At 43.7% G+C, this 26310-nt stretch overlaps 2 protein-coding genes and 2 non-coding genes across 4 annotated transcripts; 1 reads left to right on the top strand and 3 right to left on the bottom strand.

Annotated features, from left to right (window-relative positions):
* Nucleotides 1-1456: 1456 nt before the first annotated feature.
* aqp12 (aquaporin 12) lies at nucleotides 1457-2984 on the top strand. Its single transcript, XM_039002507.1, has 3 exons — nucleotides 1457-2146; nucleotides 2336-2452; nucleotides 2566-2984. The coding sequence occupies exons 1-3, from the start codon at nucleotides 1552-1554 to the stop codon at nucleotides 2685-2687; spliced, it is 834 nt and encodes a 277-aa protein (XP_038858435.1). The 5' UTR covers nucleotides 1457-1551; the 3' UTR covers nucleotides 2688-2984.
* LOC120054844 (ribonuclease P protein subunit p21-like) lies at nucleotides 2486-4846 on the bottom strand. Its single transcript, XM_039002508.1, has 5 exons — nucleotides 4565-4846; nucleotides 4379-4479; nucleotides 4113-4195; nucleotides 3751-3885; nucleotides 2486-3395 (listed from the first exon to the last, which is right to left on the bottom strand). The coding sequence occupies exons 1-5, from the start codon at nucleotides 4619-4621 to the stop codon at nucleotides 3274-3276; spliced, it is 498 nt and encodes a 165-aa protein (XP_038858436.1). The 5' UTR covers nucleotides 4622-4846; the 3' UTR covers nucleotides 2486-3273.
* A 17029-nt stretch (nucleotides 4847-21875) lies between these two features.
* On the bottom strand, nucleotides 21876-21948 carry trnav-aac. The gene has a single exon. It is a non-coding gene; the product is annotated as a tRNA-Val (tRNA).
* A 723-nt stretch (nucleotides 21949-22671) lies between these two features.
* trnad-guc lies at nucleotides 22672-22743 on the bottom strand. The gene has a single exon. It is a non-coding gene; the product is annotated as a tRNA-Asp (tRNA).
* Between the last annotated feature and the right edge of the window lie 3567 nt (nucleotides 22744-26310).

Here is a 26310-nt window from a genome sequence, read left to right as displayed (position 1 = left end):
AACGTGCAAAAGGAGTGGGCTGAACTTGTAACACTTCGAAATATTTCGGACAATTTTATTTTCGAAGGTGGGCAAATCAGTCATTTTTAGTTACACGCCTTAACATTACGGTCAGTGCTGTCTGGGATCATTGAGAGGTTCCTAACCTTAACCACAACACTGACCGTAACCATTTTAAATGTAAACTTTAATGGCTACTGTAGGGTCCCGGCAGTGGTGTAAAGTACTTAAAACTACCTTAAAGTACTACTTAAGCAGTTTGGGGGGGTATCTCTACTTTTCTATTCTTGTTTTAGTCAACTTTGACTTTTACTTCACTACATTCTTAAAGAAAATAATGTACTTTTTACTCCATACATTTTCCTTGGCACCCAAAAGTACTCGTTACATTGATAGGAAAATGGTCAAATTCACACACTTATCAAGAGAACATCTCTTGTCATCCTTACTGCCTCTGATCTGGAGGACTCACTAAACACAAATGTTTCGTTTGTAAATGGTGTCTGAGTGTTGCAGTGTGCTATCCGTAAATTTAAAAAACAAGAAAACCGTGCCATCTGGTTTGCTTAATATAAGGAATTTGAAATGGTTTATACTTATACTTTTACTGTTGATACTTAAGTACATTTTAGCAATTCCATTTACAATTGATACTTAAGTACATTTAAAACCAAATACTTTTAGACTTTTACTCAAGTAGTAATTTACTGGGTGGCTATCACTTTTACTTGAGTCATTTTCTATTACAGTATCTTGACAATTAGGCACTTATTCCACCCCTGGTTCCCGGATAGCACGGACCTTAACGGTGCCCTTATATTACAATGCAATTATTCCTGTAAGTACAAGGTTAGACAAGGGTTAAGGAGGATTAGACTGAACAGTACGAAAAATAATGAAAATGTATGCACTCACTATATTGTAAGTCGCACTGGATAGGAGTGTCTACATTGGTCTGCTAAATTACTCAAATGTTAAATGAACATAGATTGACATATGGCAGAATAAATAGTCAATAAATAAGATTCAATAAATATACTTCTTTATGGAATAGCTAAGCCAATTTCGTGTGAGAATGGCACTTCAGTGGTCCAAGAAAATAAAGTAAGCTTACTGATACTATACATTCATCAGTCAACCAATACACAGTCTCTACTAAATGTTCCACGTTCCGATTTAGTTGCCTAGAGTCTGGGCCTGAGTGTAATACACATAGATAAGAAGAGGAGAAACTGAATCAAAGTAAGGTATATTCTTTAGTGGGATCAGACCAGGTAACAATACTTTTTTTCTTGGTGTCAATAAACTATATATTTGGTTTAAGTTACAGTAGTCCTTTGCCCTTATCAATGGGGCAAAGCCACTTCCCTGACCTTGAGAAGGGAAATGTGTATTTTGGCAGGTGGTGTGGGATGAAAAGCTGGTGTTTCTGTGATAAGAAAAACGCTTCTCCATGTGCCACGTTGTCACAATCACACAGACAGCAAACTGAGCAACAAGTCATACATTGTGTGAGCAGAACCAGCAAGGTGTAGTATCATCTGTGAACCTATGTCTGGACTCAATGTCACCCTTGGTTACTTTCTCGCTGTTGTGGTGTTTGGTGCAGCCTTTAGGACCCTTTTCAGAAAATGGCCTCGTTTGAGCGTTGCAGCAGAGTTTCCGGCCTCGTTTGTGCTGGTGGCATGCTGGCTGGAGGTGCAGACGATTAAAGAGGTGGGCGAGTGGGCAGGAGGACTGGGTCCAGACGTGACTCTAACCATACTGTTTTTAGTGCTGCTGACCCATGGTGTGATCTGTGCCGGAGCCACTGGAAACCCCTCCCTGACTCTGATGAATTTCCTGCTGCTGGAGACCCATACTCTGCCCACTCTGCTGGCTCTGGCTGCTCAGTTCCTGGGGGCACACCTGGCTCTGCTTGGGGCTGGCTACTACTGGGCCCTGGAGCTTAACGACATGCACATGATCAAGAACCTGATGTCAAGGGAGTGCAGCACAGCCCTGCGTGTCTCCCTGGTGCAGGGGGTCATTTCTGAGTGTGTGTGTGCATTCATCTTTTATCTGATATACCTCAGCCTGAAACGTCGCTCTGCGCTGATTCGGGTTCCTCTCGTTGCAGCTGTGCTCACCTTCTTCTCCCATTCAGGTAAGTAGCCCATTATGACAATCATGCCTCTAACTTAGAGATTTCAGTAAAGAGATCATCATTAAAGTTGCATAGGCCTATATGCTGTTTTCTTTGTTATATCTGTGCGTCAGAAAAAAATCTGTTTTTGCAGATGATCACTGCATTAATAAGTTCATGATCGGAGAACTCATCTTCTTTGTATTTCAGCCAGTGATTATACCATGGCTTTCCTGAACCCCTCCCTGGCCTATGGCCTTACCTTCTACTGTCCCGGGTTCACCTTTACGGAGTACTCAGTGGTCTACTGGCTTGGGCCCATTTTTGGTAAGTCAAACAACATTTTTGTTACATACAACACCTGATAAAAAAAAGGCTTTATCTTTGACAATGAGGCATAATTGCTTATCAAGCTGGTAATACAGATATCCTCTTTTCAGGAATGACCCTTGCCCTTCTCCTGTACATGGGCCACATTCCTAGGATTTTTACCAAGAACCTGCTGTATTCCCAGAAAACCCGGTTCCGTCTGCCAAAGGGGGAGGGAGATAAAAAAAAGTGAAAGAATATAAAAATCATCCACCTCAGCTGAGGCAATAACAGACCTAAGAGTACATTAGGAATGCAATGCTCAATTTTGTTCTTATTGGTATGTTTCATTTTGCACTGAGCACTATATTCAACAGCTGATTCTCTCCTTAGGTTAGACTGACAAAAAGGGATGGGCTATAGAATAATAAGATCTGTACATGTATGATACAATTTCATATCTCATGTACAACATGTGTTCTTTCAGAAGTAATATATCAATTGAAAATAACTATTTTAAATAAACATGTGTATTAAACATTTAACATTGGTTGTCATTCCTGAACTTACTGTACATTGTGAACAAGTTGAGGTATACACAAAACTCAATCCATCAATTTTTTTGCATTTTTACCAACCTCAACCAATTACAACTATAATCCATTACAGAAATACCACTGATGTAATGCTAATAGGTTGTCACCAGCAAAAAAAACACAGCAAAAAAAGAAAATATGCTCATATTTAAAAAATTAAAAAATGAAATTGTGTGGTATTGACACATATTTTCAACAAAGAAGCTATGTCCAGTTGTGACTAGGCTACCGAGGCCACAGGGCTCAGGTTTTGGGCTTTGATGGAGACACCTGGTGCTGGGTAGAGGAAGGCCCTGTAGAGGATTTCTGAGATACGGGTCCATCAGCTTTCTCCTTCTGCAACTCTTTAGTGGAGTGACCTTGTTCTGCAAAACAGAAAGGACAAATGTTAAACAGCATGGCCTACCTCTGAGATGGATGAAAAGTGGCATAAAGAAAAAGCTAACTTTTGAGATGAAAATGTAACAAATGCAAAGCTGAATTTTAATACACCTGCGTTGGAAATAATAAATATATTATCTTTCCCCACATAGCCAACATGGAATTTATACCAGTGCCATGCGTACAAGACTATCTGCGGAAATCAGAGAAGGCATTAACACGCAGTCACACTACTCAAAACTCTTAATTCACATATGCATGACGGTACTTAGTTGTCCCGCGCCTCACTAATATGAACCATAACTGTAATGTAGTTGAGTTGTCTCAGGGTAACCTCACCTGGCTGTGATTGGTTCTCCAGCTGGGCCTCAGGCTGGTCCACCCACAGGCGATGCTCCGGATTGTTAAGGAACCTCTTGCTCTGTCCACAGCTGAGACACTGCAGCACAGTCATGCGGTTTCTGTACTTAATCCCTTAAGAGAATAAAGCATGGGTTACATGTAATGACATTGGACTCTCACTCAGTACTTTCAAAATCTCATCATGAGATACAAATGTCTCCAACTGCTAGATACAACCATAACTCTGTTTCCATCTGTGTTTGTATTGAGAAGGACTAGAATGACAATTAAATAGCTTGCAACAATGTGTTAGCTTTGATTAGGTGGCTGATGAGCCATCTATTTAGTTATATACTTACTTCTCTGTCTGGCTGTGGCAGTTACTCCTGGGACCAACAAAGAGCAGCACTTCTTACATAATGCTCTTTTCACTGCGGGGTCTCTATAAAGATGTCAATAACATTCTAGTCATGCCCTAGTTGCCATCAATGTAGCAGACATGTTTCAAACTGATCATTTCTGGCATGTATTCTTAACGTGACATGAGTTGCAACCTTTATTGATGCAAATGTAATCACATATTTTTCTTACAAGAGTTTCTATGATATTGTTATAGTCTACTCACTGTCTCAGCACCAAACGTTTTGCAATGGTCTTCTGAGTGAAGCAGTAAAAACGAGCCAATTCCACATTCTCAGGGGTTTGAGACAAAACACAGTGTGCAGCCTGCAAGAAATCAATATCACATGAAACCACTATCTGTGCAAATCAGTTAGCAAAATATAAAGTACTAGAAATCAATAAAACGTACCTGATATAGAAAGTTTAGTCTTTGATAGGCTTCCTTGTCTTTCAAGTTTGCTGCCATTACATAGATGTGGATTGCTATGCTTAGTTAGCCTGCTAGCTTCTAACTATGTAGGCTAGCTAGCTAGTTATATGTATCCCCAGAATGCTAAGTAGCTACCTAACAGGCAACAGGAAAATATGTAACCTCAAATTCAGCTAGCTTCACAAGCTTCTCGTTAGTTAGCTAGCTAACTAGATAAATCCTCTGATCAGCCTCTGAACCAGGGGGCCAGGGTGCTTTTACTGTCTTGTGGATTTTATATGGCAGTTGACAACCAACTTTATGGTGCATTACCGCCACCAACTGGACTGGAGTGTGCACCAGAGACAGGGAAGGACTAAATCCTACCTAATATTCTCGTCTCCCTAAGGAAACAAAATACATAATTAAATACTACATCCCCTGAAGATTTCCCCAGCAGTTCACTTAACATTGGCTCTTCAACCCCATTACACCTTAAATATAATAACATTCTCTCCCTTTCCCTCCCATATTGCTGGCACTGAAATATAACGTGTTCCACTGTCTCCATCTCCTCCTGACAATGATCACACCTCCCAGTATGATGTTTTCCTACCAATTTCAATGTACTATGGAGTCTTGTGACCCAGTCTCAGCCTTGTGATTATACTTTCCCCCCTTCTCTCTCGACCTGAGGACCTCCTTGCCCATCACCTTTCCTGAGTCTTATACAGGTGTCTTCCCTTTCCCACAACACTTGCCCTTATTTTTTAAACACTGTTTTTATTAACCACTTGGCTTCTGCTTTACTGATTGACAATTCCATCTCAACATTAGGATGTTTAAAATCCTGCTTGGCGAGAACATCCATCTCTTCATTCCCCTCTACTCCCACATGAGCTGGTACCTAGAAGAACATGACAAATACCCCCATGTCTCACCCTATACAAGCACTGTAAAACCTCATACAATAGATACTGTTTGCTCTGATACACACATTAATTTAAGCGCATCAGTGCTGCACAGGAGTCAGAGCAGATAACTACCCTGTCTGGCCTCACCTCCTCCACCCACTCTGCAGCCAAGAGTATGGCCAGCAACACCCTTGTGTAAACCGATACGTTTTCCGTTGCTCTTTTTGTCACTGCCACCTTAAACTAAGGAACGCTAAAAGCTGCACCTGTCCACGCAGTTTAAGGGCCTGAGATCCATCAGTGAATATATTCAAGAAAGCATAGTACTGTGTTCTTAAATGTTCACTTACAACTGAATATACTTCTTCCTCAACAGTTCTTACCCTCTCAAGCATCCCTAAAACTATACTAAATATATTTTCATCACCAATTAATTGATTAAAACACAGTTTTGCAATGAAGGTATACAATAGCGTCAAGAGCACCCTGTAGTGCAGCGCCGGAGGACAACTGGTTACCTTCCTCCTCTGGGTATATTGACTTCAATACAAAACCGAGGAGCCTTCCAGAGGACGTCCGCCAACCTATCAGAGCTCTTGCAGCATGAACTGATTCCACCCAATCAAAAGATCAGAGAATTAATCTAGTACTGAAGGCATAAGCTACAGCTAGCTAGCACCGCAGTGCATAAAATGTCGTGAGTAGTTGACTCAAAGAGAGAGAAAGACAATAGTTGAACATTTTTTTAAAGTTCAGGAGAAGCGAGAGAGAAAGCTAGCTATATTTAGTATTTTTTGTTCACTTAGCTAGCAAATGCAACTAGCTAGTTTAGCCTACTCAAACACCCAGCTCAAACAGAGGAATGCTATGTTAGCTAGCTGGTTATAGCTATCCAACACTGGAACTCTTCCAAGTCAAGGTGTCACGATTGTTATAATAAGTGGACCAAAGCGCAGCGTGATCTGGGTTCCACATCTTTTTATTACTAAGTGAAACTCACAGCAAAACAAAAAATCTCCACCGAAACGTGACGCTAACAATAGTGCTAACAGGCAACTGTCCATAGTCAAGATCCCACAAAGGGGAAATGGCTGCCTAAATATGATCCCCAATCAGAGACAACGACAAACAGCTGCCTCTGATTGGGAACCATACCTGGCCAACATAGAAACATAATCCCCTAGATGACCCACCTCTAGTCACATCCCGACCTAACCAACATAGAGAATAAAAAGCTCTCTATGGTCAGGGCGTGACACAAGGTAAGCTTTTGGTTAAATTAATTTATTGCCACCTGTCTATTTATGGAAAAATTGCCCTGATTAACTCCTTAGTCATATCTCAGTTTACTCACTTACTTATGGCGCTGCCCTACTCCTGATGATTCGTTTTTCAAATCATATGAGCAAAAAATATTTTGCTTTATCTGGGACGCTAAACCAGACAAAATAAAACGAGCCTATCTATATAATGAATATGAATTGGGTGGGTTGAGATTATTAAATATAAAAGCACTAAACCTCTCTCTAAAAGCTTCACTCATTCAAAAGTTTTATTTGAACCCTAAATGGTTCTCAAGTAGGTTACTAAGAAAAGTGCATCCATTGTTTAAAAATTGCCTTTTTGCCTTTGTGCAGATTGCCATGTCTCATTTTCGATTAATTGAAAATGATACTTTTTTCAAAGTATCTATCTTTTTCAAACAAGCATTGCAGAGCTGGCTACAATATCAATTTCATCCCCCTGAAAAGATAGAACAAATATTACAACAAATATTATGGCTGAACTCAAATGTGCTGGTTGATAAAATACCTGTATTTATGGGAAAGATGTTCGAAAAGGGTATTTTGTTCTTAAATGATATTGTAAATTGTAATGGTAGAGTTATGTCCTTCATGGAGTTATCAGAATTGTATGGGAAGGTCTGCTCAATCCAAGAGTACAACCAATTGATTACAGCATTGCCCCAAAAATGGAGGAGGCGGGTGGCAGCGGGAGGAGGTAGGGAACTGGTCTGTCTGCCCAATATAAAGGATCAAAACTGGCGGAGGAATAAAAATAGCATAAATAAGAAAGTATACCAGTTTCATTTGAGGACCAGGATGTTAACAACTGTGCCATACAGATTGCAAAATAGTTGGGAAGAGATTTTTGATGTACCGATTCCATGGTACAGGGTGTATATATATATATATATATATATATATATATATATATATATATATATATATATATAAAACAACTCAAGATTCAAGACTTCATGCTTTTCAGCTAAAATTATTATATAGAATTCTTGCCACCAACATAATGTTGAATATTTGGGGCATAAAATCATCGAAGCTCTGCAGATTTTGTTGTGAGGATACCTAATCAATAGACCATTTATTTTGGTATTGCCCTCAGGTAGCCTGTTTCTGGTCTCAGGTTCAGGAATGGCTGAAAATGCATGGCATTGATCTAAAATTGACCCTAGAAATAGTACTGTTAGGAGATCTGGAGAGACCGGGTCACTCAATTACTAATATTCTTAGTAAAAGTATTTATCTTCAACACGCATGTAGATTCTATTCGATTAGAAAGATTGAAATTGTATGTTAAGCATCATAGCATAGTTGAAAGATATGTGTTGCATAGAAACACGAAGTGGGTGGCCAGCAGAGTTAGATGGGATGGGCTGAGGTAAGCTGAGGGTTGGTATGTGGAATTGGAGACAAGTGGGAGTGGAGTTGCTGTGTGAGAGAGAATGATGATCAAAAGATAAAGGGGGAAAAAAAGTCAAAATAAAACATAATAAAAGTATATTTGAATGACACTAAGTGGCAGTGTTTTTCCAACTAATGCTGGTTTGCCTGAGGCTGATGCTGTGCAGGTGTTTGTACACATGCATATACACACTCTCATTCAAATAAACACATACAAGAACAGACACATACATGTAATAGTGCCAGACATGCACACAAACATATACAGTTGGCATTGCTGTTATGATTTCAGTTGTCCTTGATGTCCTTTGTTTTAAATGTATTATTTTGTTGTATTTTTTTTGCATTGTTGTTTGCTGTTTTCTTCTGTCTTTTCCTTTTTTCTCTTTAGCTCATTCTCTTGGTTGTTGGTGCATTGGGGGGTTCTTGGGGGTGGGGAATGGAATTAATTGTATTTCTATTTTTTTTCTTCCGGGGGACTGTGGGAGGGGTCTCAAATGGTTGAGGGACAGCTATTGGGGAACTGTGGGGGGATCTTGGAGGGTTCGGGTTTCACAAGATTGTGATCATGAAAAAGGAAACTATGACATATTTTATATCACTATCATGCACATGCACCCTCACACATAAGGATGGCTCTGTTGCGGAAAGACTGATACATGTTTGATAGTGTCTTGATGCTGTATTGTTTGTCCTTCATGTTCTAATACTTTAATGTTACCCCTTCCTTGTGATTTTTGTAATAAAAAAAGAAAAATGTATTGCCACCGGAGCCCGACACATTCAAGCTATAGGCCAATAGCATTGACATCTCATGTATGTAAACATATGGAAAGGATGATAACTGTCACGATTGTCGTAGGGTGAAAGAGAGGAGGACTAAGGCGCAGCGTGATAACAATACATCTTCTCTTTATTTGAAGACGAAGACGAAGACGAAGACGAAACGACACTGACAAACTAAACAAAACAACAAACCGACGAACGTGAAGCTATATAAACAATAAGTGCAGACACAGGCAACTTAGACATAGACAATCACCCACGAACTACCTAATGAATATGGTTGCCTAAATATGGTTCCCAATCAGAGACAACGATAGACAGCTGTCTCTAATTGAGAACCAATCTAGGCAACCATAGACATACACCTAGACTGAACACTGCCCCATAAACATACAAAACCCCTAGACAATACAAAACACATACATCCCCCATGTCACACCCTGACCTAACTAAAATAATAAAGAAAACAAAGATAACTAAGGCCAGGGTGTGACAGTACCACCCCCCCCCCCCCCCCCCCCCCCCAAAGGCAAAACCTGACACAGAAGGGGAGGGTCCGGGTGGGCCTTCTCACGGCGGCGGCTCGGGTGCGGGACGTGGACCCCACCCCACCATAGTCAATCCCCGCTTTCGTGGCCTCCTCTTAACGGCGACCCTCCAAATTAACCCCACTGGACTGATGGGCGCCTCTGGACTGAGGGGCAGCTCCAAACTGAATGGCAGCTCCGGACTGAGGGGCAGCTCCGGACTGAGGGGCAGCTCCGGACTGAGGGGCAGCTCCGGACTGAAGGGCAGCTCCGGACTGAAGGGCAGCTCAGGCAGCTTCTGACTGGCGGGCGGGCGGGTCAGTCGGCGCTGGGCAGACGGGCAGCTCAGACGGCGCTGGGCAGACGGGCAGCTCAGACGGCGCTGGGCAGACGGGCAGCTCAGACGGCGCTGGGCAGACGGGCAGCGCAGGCGGCGCTGGGCAGACAGCAGATTCTGGCCTGCTGAGGTGCACAGTAAGCCTGGTGCGTGGTGCCGGAACTGGTGGTACCGGGCTAAGGACACGCACCTCAAGGCTAGTGCGGGGAGCAACAACAGGACGTACAGGACTCTGGAGACGCACAGGAAGCTTGGTGCGTGGTGCCGGAACTGGTGGTACCGGGCTGGAGACACGCACCACAGGGCGAGTGCGTGGAGGAGGAACAGGGCTCTGGAGACGCACTGGAAGCCTGGTGCGTGGTGTTGGCACTGGTGGTAATGGGCTGGGGCGAGGAGGTGGCACCGGATAGACTGGACCGTGAAGGCGTACTGGAGCTCTTGAGCACCGAGCCTGCCCAACCTTACCTGGTTGAATGCTCCCCGTAGCCAGGCCAGTGCGGGGAGGTGGAATAACCCGCACTGGGCTGTGCTGGCGAACCGGGGACACCATGCACAAGGCTGGTGCCATGTACACCGGCCCGAGGAGACGCACTGGGGACCGATGCGTTGAGCAGGCTTCATGGCACCTGGCTCGATGCCCACTCTAGCCCGGTTGATATGAGGAGCTGGGATGTACCGCACCGGGCTATGTACACGTACAGGAGACACCATGTGCTCTTCCGCATAACACGGTGTCTGCCCGTACTCTCGCTCTCCACGGTAAGCACGAGGAGTTGGCGCAGGTTTCCTACCTGACTTTGCCACACTCCCCGAGAGCCCCCCCCCCCCAATAAATTTTTGGGACTGCCTCTCTGGCTTCCAGCCGCGCTTCCGTGCTGCCTCCTCATACCACCGCCTCTCGGCTTTAGCTGCCTCCAGCTCTTCACGAGGGCGGCGATATTCTCCAGGGTGCCCAGGGTCCTCCGCCGTCCAGAATTTCCTCCCAATTCCAATAGTCCTGCGATCGCTGCTGCTGCCTTGTATCACGCTGCTTGGTCCGATCTTGGTGGGTGATTCTGTCACGATCGTCGTATGGTGAAAGAGAGGAGGACCAAGGTGCAGCGTGATAACAATACATCTTCTCTTTATTTGAAGACAAAGACGAAACGAAACGACACTGACAAACTAAACAAAACAACAAACCGACGAACGTGAAGCTATATAAACAATAAGTGCAGACACAGGCAACTTAGACATAGACAATCACCCACGAACTACCTAATGAATATGGTTGCCTAAATATGGTTCCCAATCAGAGACAACGATAGACAGCTGTCTCTAATTGAGAACCAATCTAGGCAACCATAGACATACATACACCTAGACTGAACACTGCCCCATAAACATACAAAAACCCCTAGACAATACAAAACACATACATCCCCCGTGTCACACCCTGACCTAACTAAAATAATAAAGAAAACAAAGATAACTAAGGCCAGGTTTGACAATAACGGAAAGGCTGACTTACTTTCTGGAGAGTAGAGGACTAATGTCACCAAATCAAAGTGTGTTCAGGAAAGGCAGGGGAATGATGGATCCTGCACTGTGCCTTGAGTCAGTAATACGGAAGGCACAGGCAAATAAAGAGGTGGTGGTAGCTGTTTTCTTCGATGTAGTGAAGGCCTAGTTGTCAAAGGGAAGAAAATATTGAATGTGATGTGTTGCCTGTCAGGAATGGAGTGGGGAGCAGATAGAAGGGTGTTTAAAATGCTATATATAGAGCTGTCAAGGTCATCATTGGATTATGGAAGTGTAGCGTCTGTATCAGCAGCTCAGACGTCTTTAAAAAAATCGAGATGTAATCCAGTCCCAAGCCCTAAGAATATGTTGTGGAACACTTAGGACCTCCCTGGTAGCAGCGAGGCAGGTAGAGTTGGGAGAGATGCCATTGAAGTTAAGACAGCTAACAACAGCTAACCATGACATACATATTGGGTAAATCTACAAGGACATAAGGTTACACATCCTACAAAAAATGTACTCCTAAAGCAGTGGCAGTCTGTGACCTTATTTTATTTAGGAGCATGGCCTTAATTCTATAACAACATATTGGATGACTGTCTCAATGTAACATTGAAAGGTTTAGGCTACCTCATGATACTCAAATTGTCCCCATACCCATCATGAGGTTGCTACAACCTAGCCTATGAATGAAAGTTTACAACATACTATAGGAGCACAGGTCGAGAGAGAAATGTGAGTACTCAAGGTAAAAGACAGTGATACATTCAATACTGTCTAGCTGATCTAGGGTGTAATCATTAGTCCAACAGTTGCAAACAAGAGTTTCTATTGGACAAAATTCAGGTATGTTTATCCCAGTTTCAAGTTTTAATGTCACATGCACAAGTACAGTGAAATGCCTTTCTTGCAAACTCCAAAACCAACAATGCAATAATCAATAACAATGTTTTACTATAAAAAAAACACGAGGCACGACACTGCCAGGTCCTCCCTGTAGGCTGACTCATCGTCACCGGTGATCAGGCCTACCACCGTCCTGTCCTCAGCGAACTTGATGATAGTGTTGGAGTCGTACATGGCCATGTAGTCGTGGGTGAACAGGGAGAATGGGATGAGACTAAGCACACACCCCTGTGGGGCCCCTGTGGGTCAGCGTGGCGGAGGTGATGCTGTCTACCCTCAAGTCCAGGATCCAGTTGCAGAGGGAGGTGTTCAGACCCAGAGTCCTAAGCGTAGTGATGTTTAAGAAACGTTTTTCAACAGAATTGGCAGAATGAATACACCCCTGATCACACTCGAACACAGTTCACTTTCATAGCAGCCATATACAAACATGATCATTTTCCTCATTGTAGAATTCCTTCTCGCATCTACGTGCTCTCCTCCTCTCCCCTTTTCCCTTCAGTGCACAACACATCAGCTGTATGTGACCAGGCAAAAAAAACTTTCCAAGCCAAACCTTCATATCATAACCTTCATATCATATCATAACTACTACACACAGCCTACCTGCATCATCGTCGTAGCTACTAGAAATAACACGTTAGTAAACCCGCTACAATCATGCAGTACAGTGTAGGCAGCTAAGCCGGTTTAACCAGGTAGGCTAGTTGAGAACAAGTTCTCATTTACAACTGCGACCTGGCCAAGATAAAGCAAAGCAGTGCGACACAAACAACAACACAGAGTTACACATGGAATAAACAAACATACAGTCAATAACACAATAGGAAAAGTGTGTGCACAGTGTGTGCAAATGAGGTAAGATAAGGGAGGTAAGGCAATAAATAGGCCATTGTGGCAAAATAATTACAATTTAGCAATTAAACACTGGATTAATAGATGTGCAGAAGATGAATGGGCAAGTAGAGATACTGGGGTGCTGGTCATTTATGAACATTTGAATATCTTGGCCATGTTCTGTTATAATCTCCACCCGGCACAGCCAGAAGAGGACTGGCCACCCCTCATAGCCTGGTTCCTCTCTAGGTTTCTTCCTAGGTTTTGGCCTTTCTAGGGAGTTTTTCCTAGCCACCGTGCTTCTACACCTGCATTGCTTGCTGTTTGGGGTTTTAGGCTGGGTTTCTGTACAGCACTTTGAGATATCAGCTGATGTACGAAGGGCTATATAAATCATTTTGATTTGATTTGATATGTGGGAGTGGAGCTAGGCACTGCAGGGCCTGGATTAACCTCTACATCACTAGAGGAACAGAGGAGGAGTAGGATAAGGGTACGGCTAAAGGCTATAAGAACTGGTCATCTAGTACGTTCGGGAACAGAGAGTAAAAGGAACAGGTTTCTGGGCGCGGTAGAATAGATTCAAGGCATAACGTACAGACAAAGGTATGGTAGGATGTGAATACAGTGGAGGTAAACCTAGGCATTGAGTGACGATGAGAGAGGTATTATCTCTAGAGACACCATTTAAACCAGGTGAGGTCACCGCATGTGTGGGAGGTGGAACAAAAGGGTTAGCTTAGGCATATTGAGCAGGGCTGGAGGCTCTACAGTGAAATAAGACAATCACTAACCAAAACAGTAATGGACAAGGCATATTGACATTAGGGAGAGGCATGCGTAGCCGAGTGATCATCGTGTCCAGTGCGTAGCTAGGCGGGTTGGAGACACGGCGATTCAGACAGCTAGCGGGCCGGGGAGAGCAGAAGGGCCTTAGAGGGCTGTCGCGACGGAAGAAGTCTGTTGTAGCCCCCTCATGCGGTTACGTCAGCAGACTAGTCGTGATGGATCAGCAGGGCTCCGTGTAGTAAAAGGGTCCAGGCCAATTGGCAAAATAGGTATAGTAGCCCAAGAAATTGGCTGATGGACCTCTTCAGCTAACAGTCCGATATGCTCTAACAGTCCGATATGCTCAAGATAGGTGGGGTCTCCAGGATCCACTCCTGTTGATCTTTTGGACCGGGATAAATCCCCGTCCCTCTCTACACGGGCCATCAGGTCCTTTACTTCCATAGGATACACTGAAACAGGAAGAAGCAGAGAGACAAGAGCACAAAGACCAGTGGCATTCCCTGGCAGGCGGTCATATAGATGATTTCCTCCACACCACCACCAGACATCAGCTCTAGACACAGGTTGGAAAGGGGCATTAGGATTATGGGTGTTATTGCACCATTCATAAGGTAGTGCTCCCAGCATTGGAGGGCCAAGGGACATATTTATACAAGTAAAATTAGCCCTGGCAACCCGAGAAGAAAACATGGGGGCCCGTCTGGTACCTTTAACAACAGGATAGACCTTATCCCAGCTAGTGCAGTTGGCAGTTGGGTTGTCATGCTTCATAACAGGAAGCAGACATACATCAGGTAGAGTAGCCGGTACAATGCGAAGGAGTGGACGGGCTCCCATACATACCACACAGCTCTGGCGGGAGGCCTTTCCAGCTTCCTCAGCCAATAGTAGCCAGTTATTTGTAAGTCCCGAGACCCCTGTAGCTGTAAGGATAGCACCGTCAAGAGTAGGCGGTGCTGCAAGTAAAATAATAGAATTATTCTTATTACCATTTTCAGTTACAGCCTGTGCTTTTGTGTCATCAATATAACAAACTCTAACCTCCCAAGAGACTGGTGCAGTGATACAGCTCACATAAGGAGCAAGTGTAAAGTCCTGGCAGCCTGGCGCAATACCAGGATGGATAGTAAATGTCAGTCCTACAGAGTTTTTTGTCAAAGTCATGAGTTTCCTCCATTGTTGTCCTAATGTAGTAGTGGTGTAACTGGACCAGTCATAATTAGTCTCACATACCAAGTTTGCCCACGACCTAGGATGAGCAAGGACCAAAAGGAGACCACTCCAAGAACTACCCCTGGACACATTAGTAACCAAAAAAACGAGAATATGTTAAACCCTCAGGTCCATCCCTCTATACAACCTGTATCAGGTGGGCTCGTCGCCACCCGGGAACTTCAAACCTTCACAACAGGGAGGACAAACATCACTTTTTATTCATTCGACAACATCAACTACAGCGAACCAAGGGTCCTCCTCTGTCAGGCCCACTCTCCTGCGAAAGCTTGATTTCGTATCAGCCTCTCCAACTGGAGCATCAAGCAGCGGCATCATACCATAGGCCCTTTCCACATCTGTAACAGACTTCTTCAAACAAGGTATGATACAGTCATTACGGAACATGAGCATACGAAAAACAACAACTTAGGGTCAGAAATCCAGTAATCATCACTGCAGTGTACTTACCAAACCAACCACCCAGCCAGGGGAACAGTCCACTCTCCTCCACACCTGCAAGACCCCTCACCTCCACCGATAACCCTGCCAACCCACTCAGAGCTTTTGAAATGCTCCCATCCGGACTAGTATTGTTAGGGACAAACGTCTAACACTGTTCTCCAAACATTTTACATACGCCTCCCTGGATGGCCAGAATCATGTCCAGTGCTAGTCTATTTTGTCTACTGGTTTGAAAGGTAGCATCCAATTATTCAGCCACCCCCGTAAGTACTGTGTGGGTGTATTTAACAAATCATTATTAATTATAGTAGATATAATTGATCCAGGCATTTTGTTTAGCATCAACAATAGCTGGGCCAATGATGGGCATCAGATGCCACAGGCCATCATTCCTGTTTAATGTCTGGAATTCGTGGGGGACCCCTATTGGGACCCCCAACAGGTTGGTGTGGATGTTATCTGTACTCTTGGACCAAGGAGCGTCACGTTTCTGCCGTCTCCTGGGTTGGTCCCAAGCCTCTGTCATGTGCAGCTCCCAAAAGTTGGTTAGCTGTAACCTCAATAATAGGCAATGGTGTTTATCAGACTGGCCAAAACACATGTTCCCTGATAATCTCCTTTCAAAATGGGGTCAACCGCCTGGCAGGTCCACACATCCACCATACATCAGCAACACCTCTAGTTAATAGTGACATTAGTGATGCAGGCAGTAGTAGGGAACCTCCCATAGTCTATACCTCTACCTATACCAGTGTTACAGCTGTAATATCCCCCATATGCCTTAACCCCCCATGGTGTCTTCTGGGGACGGACTTCTGGGAACACAAGACTCAGAGTTTTACACAGGGTTGAATTTGGCTTAAACTTTCCAATATGCACATCCAACCTTCCCCCTTACTTAGGGCAAATGGGTGAGCAGCCAGAATAGGTCTGGCATGTCCACATACGACACAGTCCTTTCTATTAAGTGTTTTGTAGGCCAACCACATATTCTCCCTTCCCTCATAACCAGTTTCAGTCCCCAATTGGTCACTATCTGAGATGTCTTTTACATTTATTACCTATACCAGATTGTAGAGTTCAGGTGATGGCGTGGGACTTGGTCTTGAAGTGGTGGAGGAGGCCGGCTGAACCTGGTCTGTTGGAACTGGTGGTGGTTCTGGCAGTACTGTGATGGTAACATCCCCATCGTATCCTAAACAGACAACTCAGGACCACAAGCAGTCCTGTAAAGCCCCCTCCTCTCCCAGAGAACACATCATCAGCCAGAGATCAAGCAACACTTTCACTTCTATGAACAAACACAGTGAGGAAAGGTCGGGGGCAGGGAATTCTTCATTAAGGAGTTGATCCCCGAGCTCTATTAGCAACGGTTCTTCTCCTTAACTCTGTGATCATTCGACAGTGTCAGTGTGTCTCACCCTCCAAGTGCGATATGCCCCCAGGTCGAGTGAATCACCTTCTCCTTTAATTCACCTGCAACGCATAAAATCTTGGACATACAGGTTTGGTTAACAAACAGTTTCTCATTTGTTCTATCTGATTATATATTTAACTTCTATGCCTATTTTTTAGCTAGAATTTTTTAATTTTAAATTAGTTTATTATCCAATAGGCCCCATCCTATCCTAGACCACAATGTACCCCTCCCCCGTTTGATACCTGGCTCTGGCCAGGTATCAACCTTACCTACTCATGACTTAGTACATTATAATATAGAAATCCAATTCTCCCTTGGGCGTACATTCATATCTATTCTTTTCCAATTCTCTGTCAAGTGACTTATCTACTTTAAAATGTATCTGTGCTGCTTATATGTGTTAACCCCCTTCTGTCCTATCTTATTTCACAGCCTACCTTGCTCATTTCCTGGTCCACCCTCCCCACTCTACTCTCAAACCTTCAAGGTCTCAACAGTGCGGGGTAGACCCATCTGTCTGCCTTTTTCTAATAATAGTCAATAACAACTATGTGTTCTTTTGCAATATTAACTAAGTGTCTCACTGTTTTGACTTTATCTATCCCAAATGGATTTAAAAATAACAACATGTCTTATAGTGTCAATCTCTAAAGTCCTTACATAACCTTAATAAACCTATCTCTATCTTCTTATGGCCAAAACAAATGCTAACCATATAAATTCCTTTCTTTACTAATAAGCTCTCTATCACTTTTATTTCCATGCCCTATAGGCTTAAAATATCTCCTGTTCAAACCAATTCAATAACAGCCCATTCAAAACCGTCATAGCCAATGTTTAAAAACAGAATCCTGACTCCTCTGTGGTTAAAACTACAATTATGGTCAAGAGTTATAAACTCTATTATATCAATTTACCTCAAAACTAGTATTCCCAAATGACCACAATTTCATTATTCTCACTACATCCCCCCGTGATTGATCAAGTCACAGGAAAATGCAACGAAAAGAGGTCAAAAAGGTTACACCTACATTCGTGTTCCATACCATATCTAGACATACCAAAAGAACCCTTTATCTTAACAAAGTCCCTTGTCTAAATAAAACTCAGAAAGTAAAACACCTAATATTATCTTGTCTCTCGGAACACGGAAAACCCCTTAACCCAAAACGTTTACCACAAAAACAAAACCTAATAATTATGATAATACCCTTAAATCATTCGTTTTAAATTTCCCCGATGTTTCATGTACTAACCATACAACTGTGATAAACGTACACTGTCCCTTTAAAAACTCTCATGCCAGCCATACCAGGTTGCGAGTCGTTCTTTGTTCCCCATAATGAAAACAGATCACGTTTAGAATACGTTTACTTATTGTTCGAATTCTCTGGTGTTACCTAAACCAAAAACCAATAACTTTCAGCAACTTTTGAAAAGTATCTCAAAGCTATAATGTACACATTTTCCCTCTAAATGACACAACCAATTTTCTCTAGCATAATTTAATACGGCCACACCCGGTGGGGAAAGTACAAATTTTATCCCGTTCCTCCTATAATACTCAATGGTTAAATATATGGATTTGCCAATCATTATCAAATGTTAAATATACAGGTTTAGTACTTTTATCAAATAGATTAGTATAGTTCAAATAAAGATATGCATTTACTAGCGCTCAACCTGTGTTCAGAACGCAGCAACTAGCCAATATAATACCAAAAATGACTGTCTTATTCATGCCTCTAGGCAAAGCATCTAGTTACTCCAACTAAGTTTGGCAGCAAAACTATCGTATAAGTAAAATCAACTTCTCAACTTTCTCCATTCCAAAGTGTAAACTTACCATATACTTCGCTAAATTTATATCGCATGTCAGCCAATCCATAACAATAATATCATTAGTCTGTAAATTTAACCTAAATAAGTTATTAAATGTATTCTCTCTACTCCGAATTGGTTCTAAGTTTTTCTCTGTCACCAGCATTCACAGGCTCCCCGTTTGCTGGGAGACCGTTGAGTGCTGCAATACTGCCATCTTCTGTCCATTCTCTGTACAGCTCTCCACCCCCATACTATTCTAAGAGTTATGAGTGTGTGAAGGAATATCACAAATAAGGGGCCAGATATCCCTAGCCTCGCCCAGGGAGGGAGATATCCCGTTTCCCGGCGAGATTCCTTAGTTCGTGTGACTGGGAGTCTCCTCCACATTCTCACAAACCAAGGGATCTGAATTTGGTGTCGAATTTAGGGCACACAAGTCACCCCTGACCTCAGTCAAAATTCTGGAAGGAGTTGGTGCTGGAGTGCAATGTGTGAGGTGGTGCCAAGGTGCGCCTGATTTACCTTTGACCTGAACTGAGTGTGAAGTAACCTCCTTCACTTCGTACAGTTCAGTCCACCTGGGTTCCAGCCACTTTCTCTTGTGGACTTTAACCCCCACCCAGTCACCATTTTACATTCAGTGGTGGCGTGCCTCCTGGCAGCTCCCCCTCTCGGACCTTGTGAATCTGTTTGGAGAGAGCTGCAGAAAGTTCCGTCAGTTTCCTTACATAATCAGTCATACCTATCTGGTGTACATCAAGAGCGGGCATATGACCTCCCTCTCTTGGTGGTCCTTTCCTTCTTAAACAAATGACTTTTATTCTTTTCTACCTCCCTGTCTCTAGCTTCCTGCACTGCCTCTCTCAGTCCGCCTTCCATCGTACTCAGTTGGACCCTGCTTGGCGGCCCCCCTCCTAGATAACCTGCCTGTGTCCATTTCAACTTCAACCCCTCCCAGACCTTCTTGATAGACTTCCACTGTTCTTTTCCCCCTGACCTGTCTTGTATCTTCTGATCTAGAAAATCGTTAAATTTTAGCTTTGGAGTATTTGGGGTCGTCATATTGTTATTCTATTTAAATGCAGTGGAATTTAATACAGAGTAGTTTTGGTAATGTGTGTGCGAATATCAGTGTATATGTTTGACTATCCGACTGCACTTAGCCCGTCACTGGATAAAATCCAGCAATGTATCCCTGGAGACAAGTACTCTGCCTTAACTCAGAGCTCCTCCCTCGTACACTCGGAATTTCGTAAATGTGTGTAGTTTTTAAACAGCGTTTTGGAACGCGCAACCAACCAATGTCCGCGCTTTCTATTCTCACGAATATGTTAAAACATTTCACACTTTACTTAGTATTTAGACATATCATCACACTTAAACATTAAACATTTATACTTTCAACCTGGCGCCTAAAAACACAAATAGACTATTCTTCACTGAACAATCGCCCAGACTATTGAATAAGTCTAGCCTACTCCTCACCGGTCACAGCCTGGACTATTTGAGTAGGTCTTGACAAACTTTACCCCACTCCTCACCGGTCACAGCCGGACTATATGAATGGGGATGGAACAAGCCTATTCTTCACCGGCTGAATAGCCGGACTATTGAATAATCCCTATCCCAATTTTAAGCCTACCCTTCACCGGCTGAATAGCCGGACTATTGAATAGTGCTTACTATATTCCTCACCGGTCACAGCCGGACTATCTGAATAGTTCTTTTTATCACAAATTAAGAGTATTCTATTCCTTACCGGACTCTGCCGGACCGGTCGCCGCCGGACTATCGGAATAGATTTCCCTACCGAATCTAATCGGACCGGTCGCCGCCGGACTTAGGACTACGACTTCCTTAATTAACCTTAACTATTCCTTACCGGACTCTGCCGGACCGGTCGCCGCCGGACTATCGGAATATCGTTCCTTACCGGACTCAGCCGGACCGGTCGCCGCCGGACTATCGGAACCCTAACACAATTTTATCCCTTACCGGACTCAGCCGGACCGGTCGCCGCCGGACTATCGGAACAAAATTATGGCCACATATGTTTACTTCACTGTCCTTCACATGTCATCTATACACATAAATTTAAACAAGAATTCTTACCCAGACTCGGTACTACTGATCGAAATTTGGAAGGACTATACGACAATATGCAAAGTTTGATTTAACAGGTCTTGCTTACCTTGTTTATGGTCGACCAGAAGATCAGTTTCCCGAGTTGAGCAGAACTGTCGTCCTCCCCCCCAAAAGATTTCACCTGTCCTCCGTGAACCGTCCTTTCACCAACTCGCCCTCTCCCACCCAAATCAACCACTCTGGACCGGGTCTCTAGACAACCATCCTCTGCTTACCAAGTTTCTGTTGATAATGGGATATGGAGAAGGGTGAGCCGGTCAAGGATCGATTCAGACAAGGTGGTAAATTGTATGACAAGCGACAGTTTAATTTAAGAGTAAAGATATCTGGTACAAGCGTATACGGACTCGTTCCTTTAGCTCATAGAGAACCTCCAGAAAAAGCCCAGATAACAAAGTGCATAGACATTTTATACAGCACAGAAAGTAGGTTGAGTCTGGAAGTTCTGGTCCTCTGGTTGGTTCTGGACAGGGTGTTGTCTTCTCAGATTGGTCCTGATGAGCTGGGCGTCATCCTTCTGAGTCTTGTAGCAAAAGTTCTTTGTTACCAAATGTTCAGCTAAGCAGGAGATTTTGTGTGTGCGTAGTCAGCCCTCTGTCCTAGGGTATGTGTGTGTGTGTCTTATTATCTCGTGAAATGCGGACCCAAGCACCCTTTTCTTATCAGTGTTTATGAAAGGTTTACGTCAGCCCTCTGTCCTTGGGTGTGTGTGTGGGTCTCTGTATCTGTTTATGAGTTTGTGAGAAACCCTGTTTAGAAAGAAGTTAGTTATAACAATGTAATAGCAATATGCTTGTGTTATTTTAAATTGTATTTATTACAGCGCCAATTGACAATGCAGAAGAATGTTATAAAATGTGCAACCCATGAAGACTGTAACGTATTCATTTGATTGTTTATTGTCAAATATTGGTCAAAGCCCAAGCTACTTTTTGAAAATATGTTTCCGCCCGGTCTCGAACCGGGGACCTTTCGCGTGTTAGGCGAAAGTGATAACCACTACACTACGGAAACTGAGCAAAACAGATAGAATTACTCCAAATACACCTACTGAGTATTAAGTATAGCCTCATAGACTACAGTAACTTCTATAAAGCAAGTTCTCATTTCCATATAGATTTAGGTTGTTTTAAGAAATGCTGAATACCGTTCTCTCTATATATATATACACGATTTTATTTGTTTACCTTCTTAAAAAACGGAGTCACCGTTAAGACCAGGGTCTTTTTCGCAAGGGAGCCCTGCACATACAATTCATACACAAAATCAAATACAAACAAAAATAAAGCACAACAATCAAGAAAAACAGAAACATTCCTCACCAAATAGTTCCCTAATCAATATTTTAAAATTGCCCTAGCGGCATCAGAGCGTCCACTTGCAGTGTATTTTGCAGTTGGTTCCAGCAATGAGGTGCATTAAAACTAAAAGCGGATTTACCTAATTCAGCGGAGACCCAACACTGTGAGTGGGTTTGGTATATCATGTTTTTTGTATACTTTATTAACAACAAAGTTAAGTAAGTTGTAAGCTTGTGTAGTATATAATGCATGTATACTGTTCTCCTTACAGCCAATCATGATGTTTAATGATCATATTCTACATTATCTCTTGCCCATGACAACCAATTACTGATGCGCATAACGAACACAAATGTTCATCCAAGAAAAATGGTGAGGTTTCAGGTATATCGATTACAAATCAACATTGAAAAAGGTTCAAACAAAAAAAGATATTCTCCCCGTCGGGGAATTGAACCCCGGTCTCCCGCGTGACAGGCGGGGATACTGACCACTATACTAACGAGGACCACATGTATTAAACACAATGGTTTTTATAAAACTGATCAACTAATTATCATTTTTGCATTTTTATTTTTGCATTACCTTAATTTAAATAGGCAAGTCAGTTAAGAACAAATTATTATTTACAATAACGACCTATACCCGCCAAACCCGGACGACGCTGGGCCAATTGTGCGCCGCCCTATGGGAGTCCCAGACAGCCCTGATCTGTTTCACCTGTTCCTGTGATTGTGTCCACCCCCTCCAGGTGTCGCTTATTTTCCCCAGTGTATTTATCCCTGTGTTTCCTGTCTCTCTGTGCCAGTTCATCTTGTATGTTTAGTTAAAGCACTTCTGAATAAACTACCTTCTTATTTATCATCACTCATTAATATTAGAATTATATTTCCTAAAACCAGGTCTCAAGCATAAATTACAATTGAGGCCCATGCGATTTCCACAGAGTTGGGTATGGCTGCCTTTTCCTGTTACGCTCCTTGCTTATGGAATAGCCTGCAGACTAAACTTAAACTTGAGACTTGTCCCCCTGGCCCATTTTAAATATTTATTGGAGGATTTTTATTTTTGTATTGCTTGTAACTGTTTCGGGTAATGCAAGTTTTTGTGCTGTTAGGGAATTACCAATGTGTAAATGTATTCTGCTGCTGTATTTTTTTGTGTTATCTATGATCGTTTTGTTTGTCTTGCTTAGTTTCTTAATCATTGTACCTCAACTGTATGTGTAAACATGTATACGCAGGGCCCAGCTGTAAAATAAACCCTGGTCTGAGTCTGTGTTCCTTGTTGAAATAAAGGTAGAATAATAATAAGTCAACCAGCGTGTTTTTCCCGTAGTCCTCCCGGTTTTGACCCTTGCCTGTTTCTGGACTGCCTGACTGTTCTGCCTGCCTTGACCACGAGCCTGTCTGCCAGTATGTACCTCCTGGACTCTGATCTGGTTTTGACCTTTTTTCCTGTACACAACCATTCTCTTGCCTACCCCTTTGGATTATTAAACATTGAGACTCCAACCATCTGTCTCCTGTGTCTGCATCTGCGCCTTGTGTCCGGATAGTACGAACTGGCCATGACAGACCCAGCAGACTTGGACCAACTCCGCCACGCTGTCTACCTGCAGGGAGCCACCATTAGGAGACATGAGTTGGTACAGGGCCTTTTGGAAGGGCTCAGGTCCTTGACGGAACGCCACGACCATGGGTAAAAGGCTATTATGAGCAAATCAGGGAGTTAGCTCAGAGGCTACCTGCCACCTCTGGGGAAAAAACCCAATCACCCAGTAATTTTTTCCCCTATCTGTGGTGAGTTTGTACAGCCTATCCCGGCTCCCCGAGAACCCCGCTTAACACCTCCAGAGCGATATTCGGGGAATCCTGGTACCTGCCGGGGTTTTCTTTCTCAGTGCTCACTTATTTTTGAGCTACAGCCATCTTCGTTTCCTTCAGAAAGCTCAAAGATAGCGTATATTATTACACTAATGTTGGGAAGGGCACCTTCCTGGGCTACGGCAGTTTGGGAGCAACAATCTGCCATTTGTGGTCATCTGGAGGAATTCATGGCAGAAGTGAGAAAGGTATTTGAGTCTCCGGTTTCTGGGAGAAAGGCGGCCAGTAAACTGCTTGACTTACGTCAACTCCCGTAGTGTGGCAGACTATGCAGTTGATTTTCGCACGTTGGCCACCGAGAGTGCCTGGAATCCGGAGTCTCTTTTCGATACTTTCTTGCACGGATTATCTGAGGAAGTGAAGGATGAGCTAGCTGCTCGGGAATTGCCGTTGGATCTCGACTCCTTATCGCCCTTACCATTAAAATTTATGGACGCCTAAGGGAACGCAAGAGTGAGAGGAGGTCTGGTCTTGGGCACACTCGTGCACCCGCTATGGCGCGTTCACCTCCAAGGGAATCCGGAAGTTTCCGAAGGCAGCTCTTCCGAGAGGATTCGAAGCCACCCAAGCCCTCTCGGGAATCTACGACGGGTGAGTTGGATACTCCTGAGCCTATGCAGTTGGGAAGAGCTTGGTTATCAGTTGGGGAATGCTCACGAAGGATGAATAATAACTGTTGTCTGTACTGTGGAGGGGCAGGACATTTTATAGCTACCTGCCCTATTGGAAACCCTTGTCTCTAGTGGGTACCAGTACTATGGTGAGTCAGACTGGGAGTTCTCTAATTCCCACCACCCGCACACCCCTTTTTGTGCTTGTGCTGTGAGTAGACCAATCTAAGTCTCTCCGAGTGCTCATTGACTCTGGGGCTGATGAATGTCTTATGGATTCCACTATTGCTTCGGAGCTTGGTATTCCCACTCAGCCTCTCTGTGCCCATGGATGCTAGGGCACCGGACGGCCGCCCTATAGGGGAAGTCACCCATTGTACTGTGCCAAATCAATTACGGGTTTCTGGTAACCACAGTGAGACCATACAGTTCCTCCTCATTGCATCTCCCCATGTTCCGGTTGTTTTGGGATTTTTTCATGGCTTCAAAAGCACAATCCGATGATTGATTGGGCCTCAAGCTCCATCCTGGGTTGGAGCCCATTTTGCCATTCCCACTGCCTTCAAGCAGCACAGCCTTCCTCAAGTTGTCTTCCTCTGGATGTTAGCAAGACTGTGGATGTCTCTGCTATCCCCACAGAATACCATGACCTCCTGGAAGTATTCAGTAAGGCACGTGCTACTTCCCTTCCCCCGCACCGTCCTTATGATTGTGCCATTGATCTTCAACCAGGCACTACACCTCGGGGCCGATTGTATTCTCTGTCTGGACTAGAGACCAAAGCTATGGAGGAGTACATAGATGAATCTCTGGCCACTGGGGCCGTCCGTCCGTCTGCATCTCCTGCCGGCGCAGGGTTTTTCTTTGTGGAGAAGGACAAAACCCTGTGTCCGTGTATTGACTACCGGGGACTTAATGACATTACAGTCACAAATTGTTACTCCCTACCTCTCCTCTCTGTTTGAACCTCTCCAGGGGCCACCATATTTTCCAAGTTGGACCTTCGAAATGCCTACCACCTGGTTCAGATACGCGAGGGGGATGAGTGGAAGATAGCCTTCAACACAGCCTGTGGACATTATGAGTACCAGGTCATGCCATTTGGATTCACTAAGCCCTGCTGTTTTCCAGGCTTTGGTCTATGATGTACTTTGGGACATTCTAAACCGGTTCGTGTACCTTGACGACATCCTGTTTTTTTCCCCGATCTGCACAAGAACATGTTCTTCATATCAGACAGGTTCTTCAGCGCCTCCTAGAGAACCAACTGTTCGTGAAAGCCGAGAAGTGAGTTCCACCGCTCTACAATCACCTTTCTGGGATATGTCATTGCTGAGGGCAATGTTCAGATGGATCCTGGAAAGGTGAAAGCAGTGGTGGATTGGCCTCAAACAATGTCCAGGGTGCAGTTGCAATGGTTTCTTGGGTTTGCAAACTTCTACCGCTGTTTCATTCAGGACTACAGCACCCTGGCGGCCCCCCTCTCGGCACTCACCTCCCGCAAGGTACCGTTCAAATGGTCTCCAGCTGTCGACAAATCCTTTGTGGACCTGAAGCATTGGTTCACAACAGCATCCG

Source organism: Salvelinus namaycush, chromosome 10 (genome assembly GCF_016432855.1).
Source record: "Salvelinus namaycush isolate Seneca chromosome 10, SaNama_1.0, whole genome shotgun sequence".
Lineage (NCBI taxonomy): Eukaryota > Metazoa > Chordata > Actinopteri > Salmoniformes > Salmonidae > Salvelinus > Salvelinus namaycush.
The sequence above is the reverse complement of the archived record's forward strand: the minus strand, read 5'-3'. Positions and strand labels throughout refer to the sequence as shown.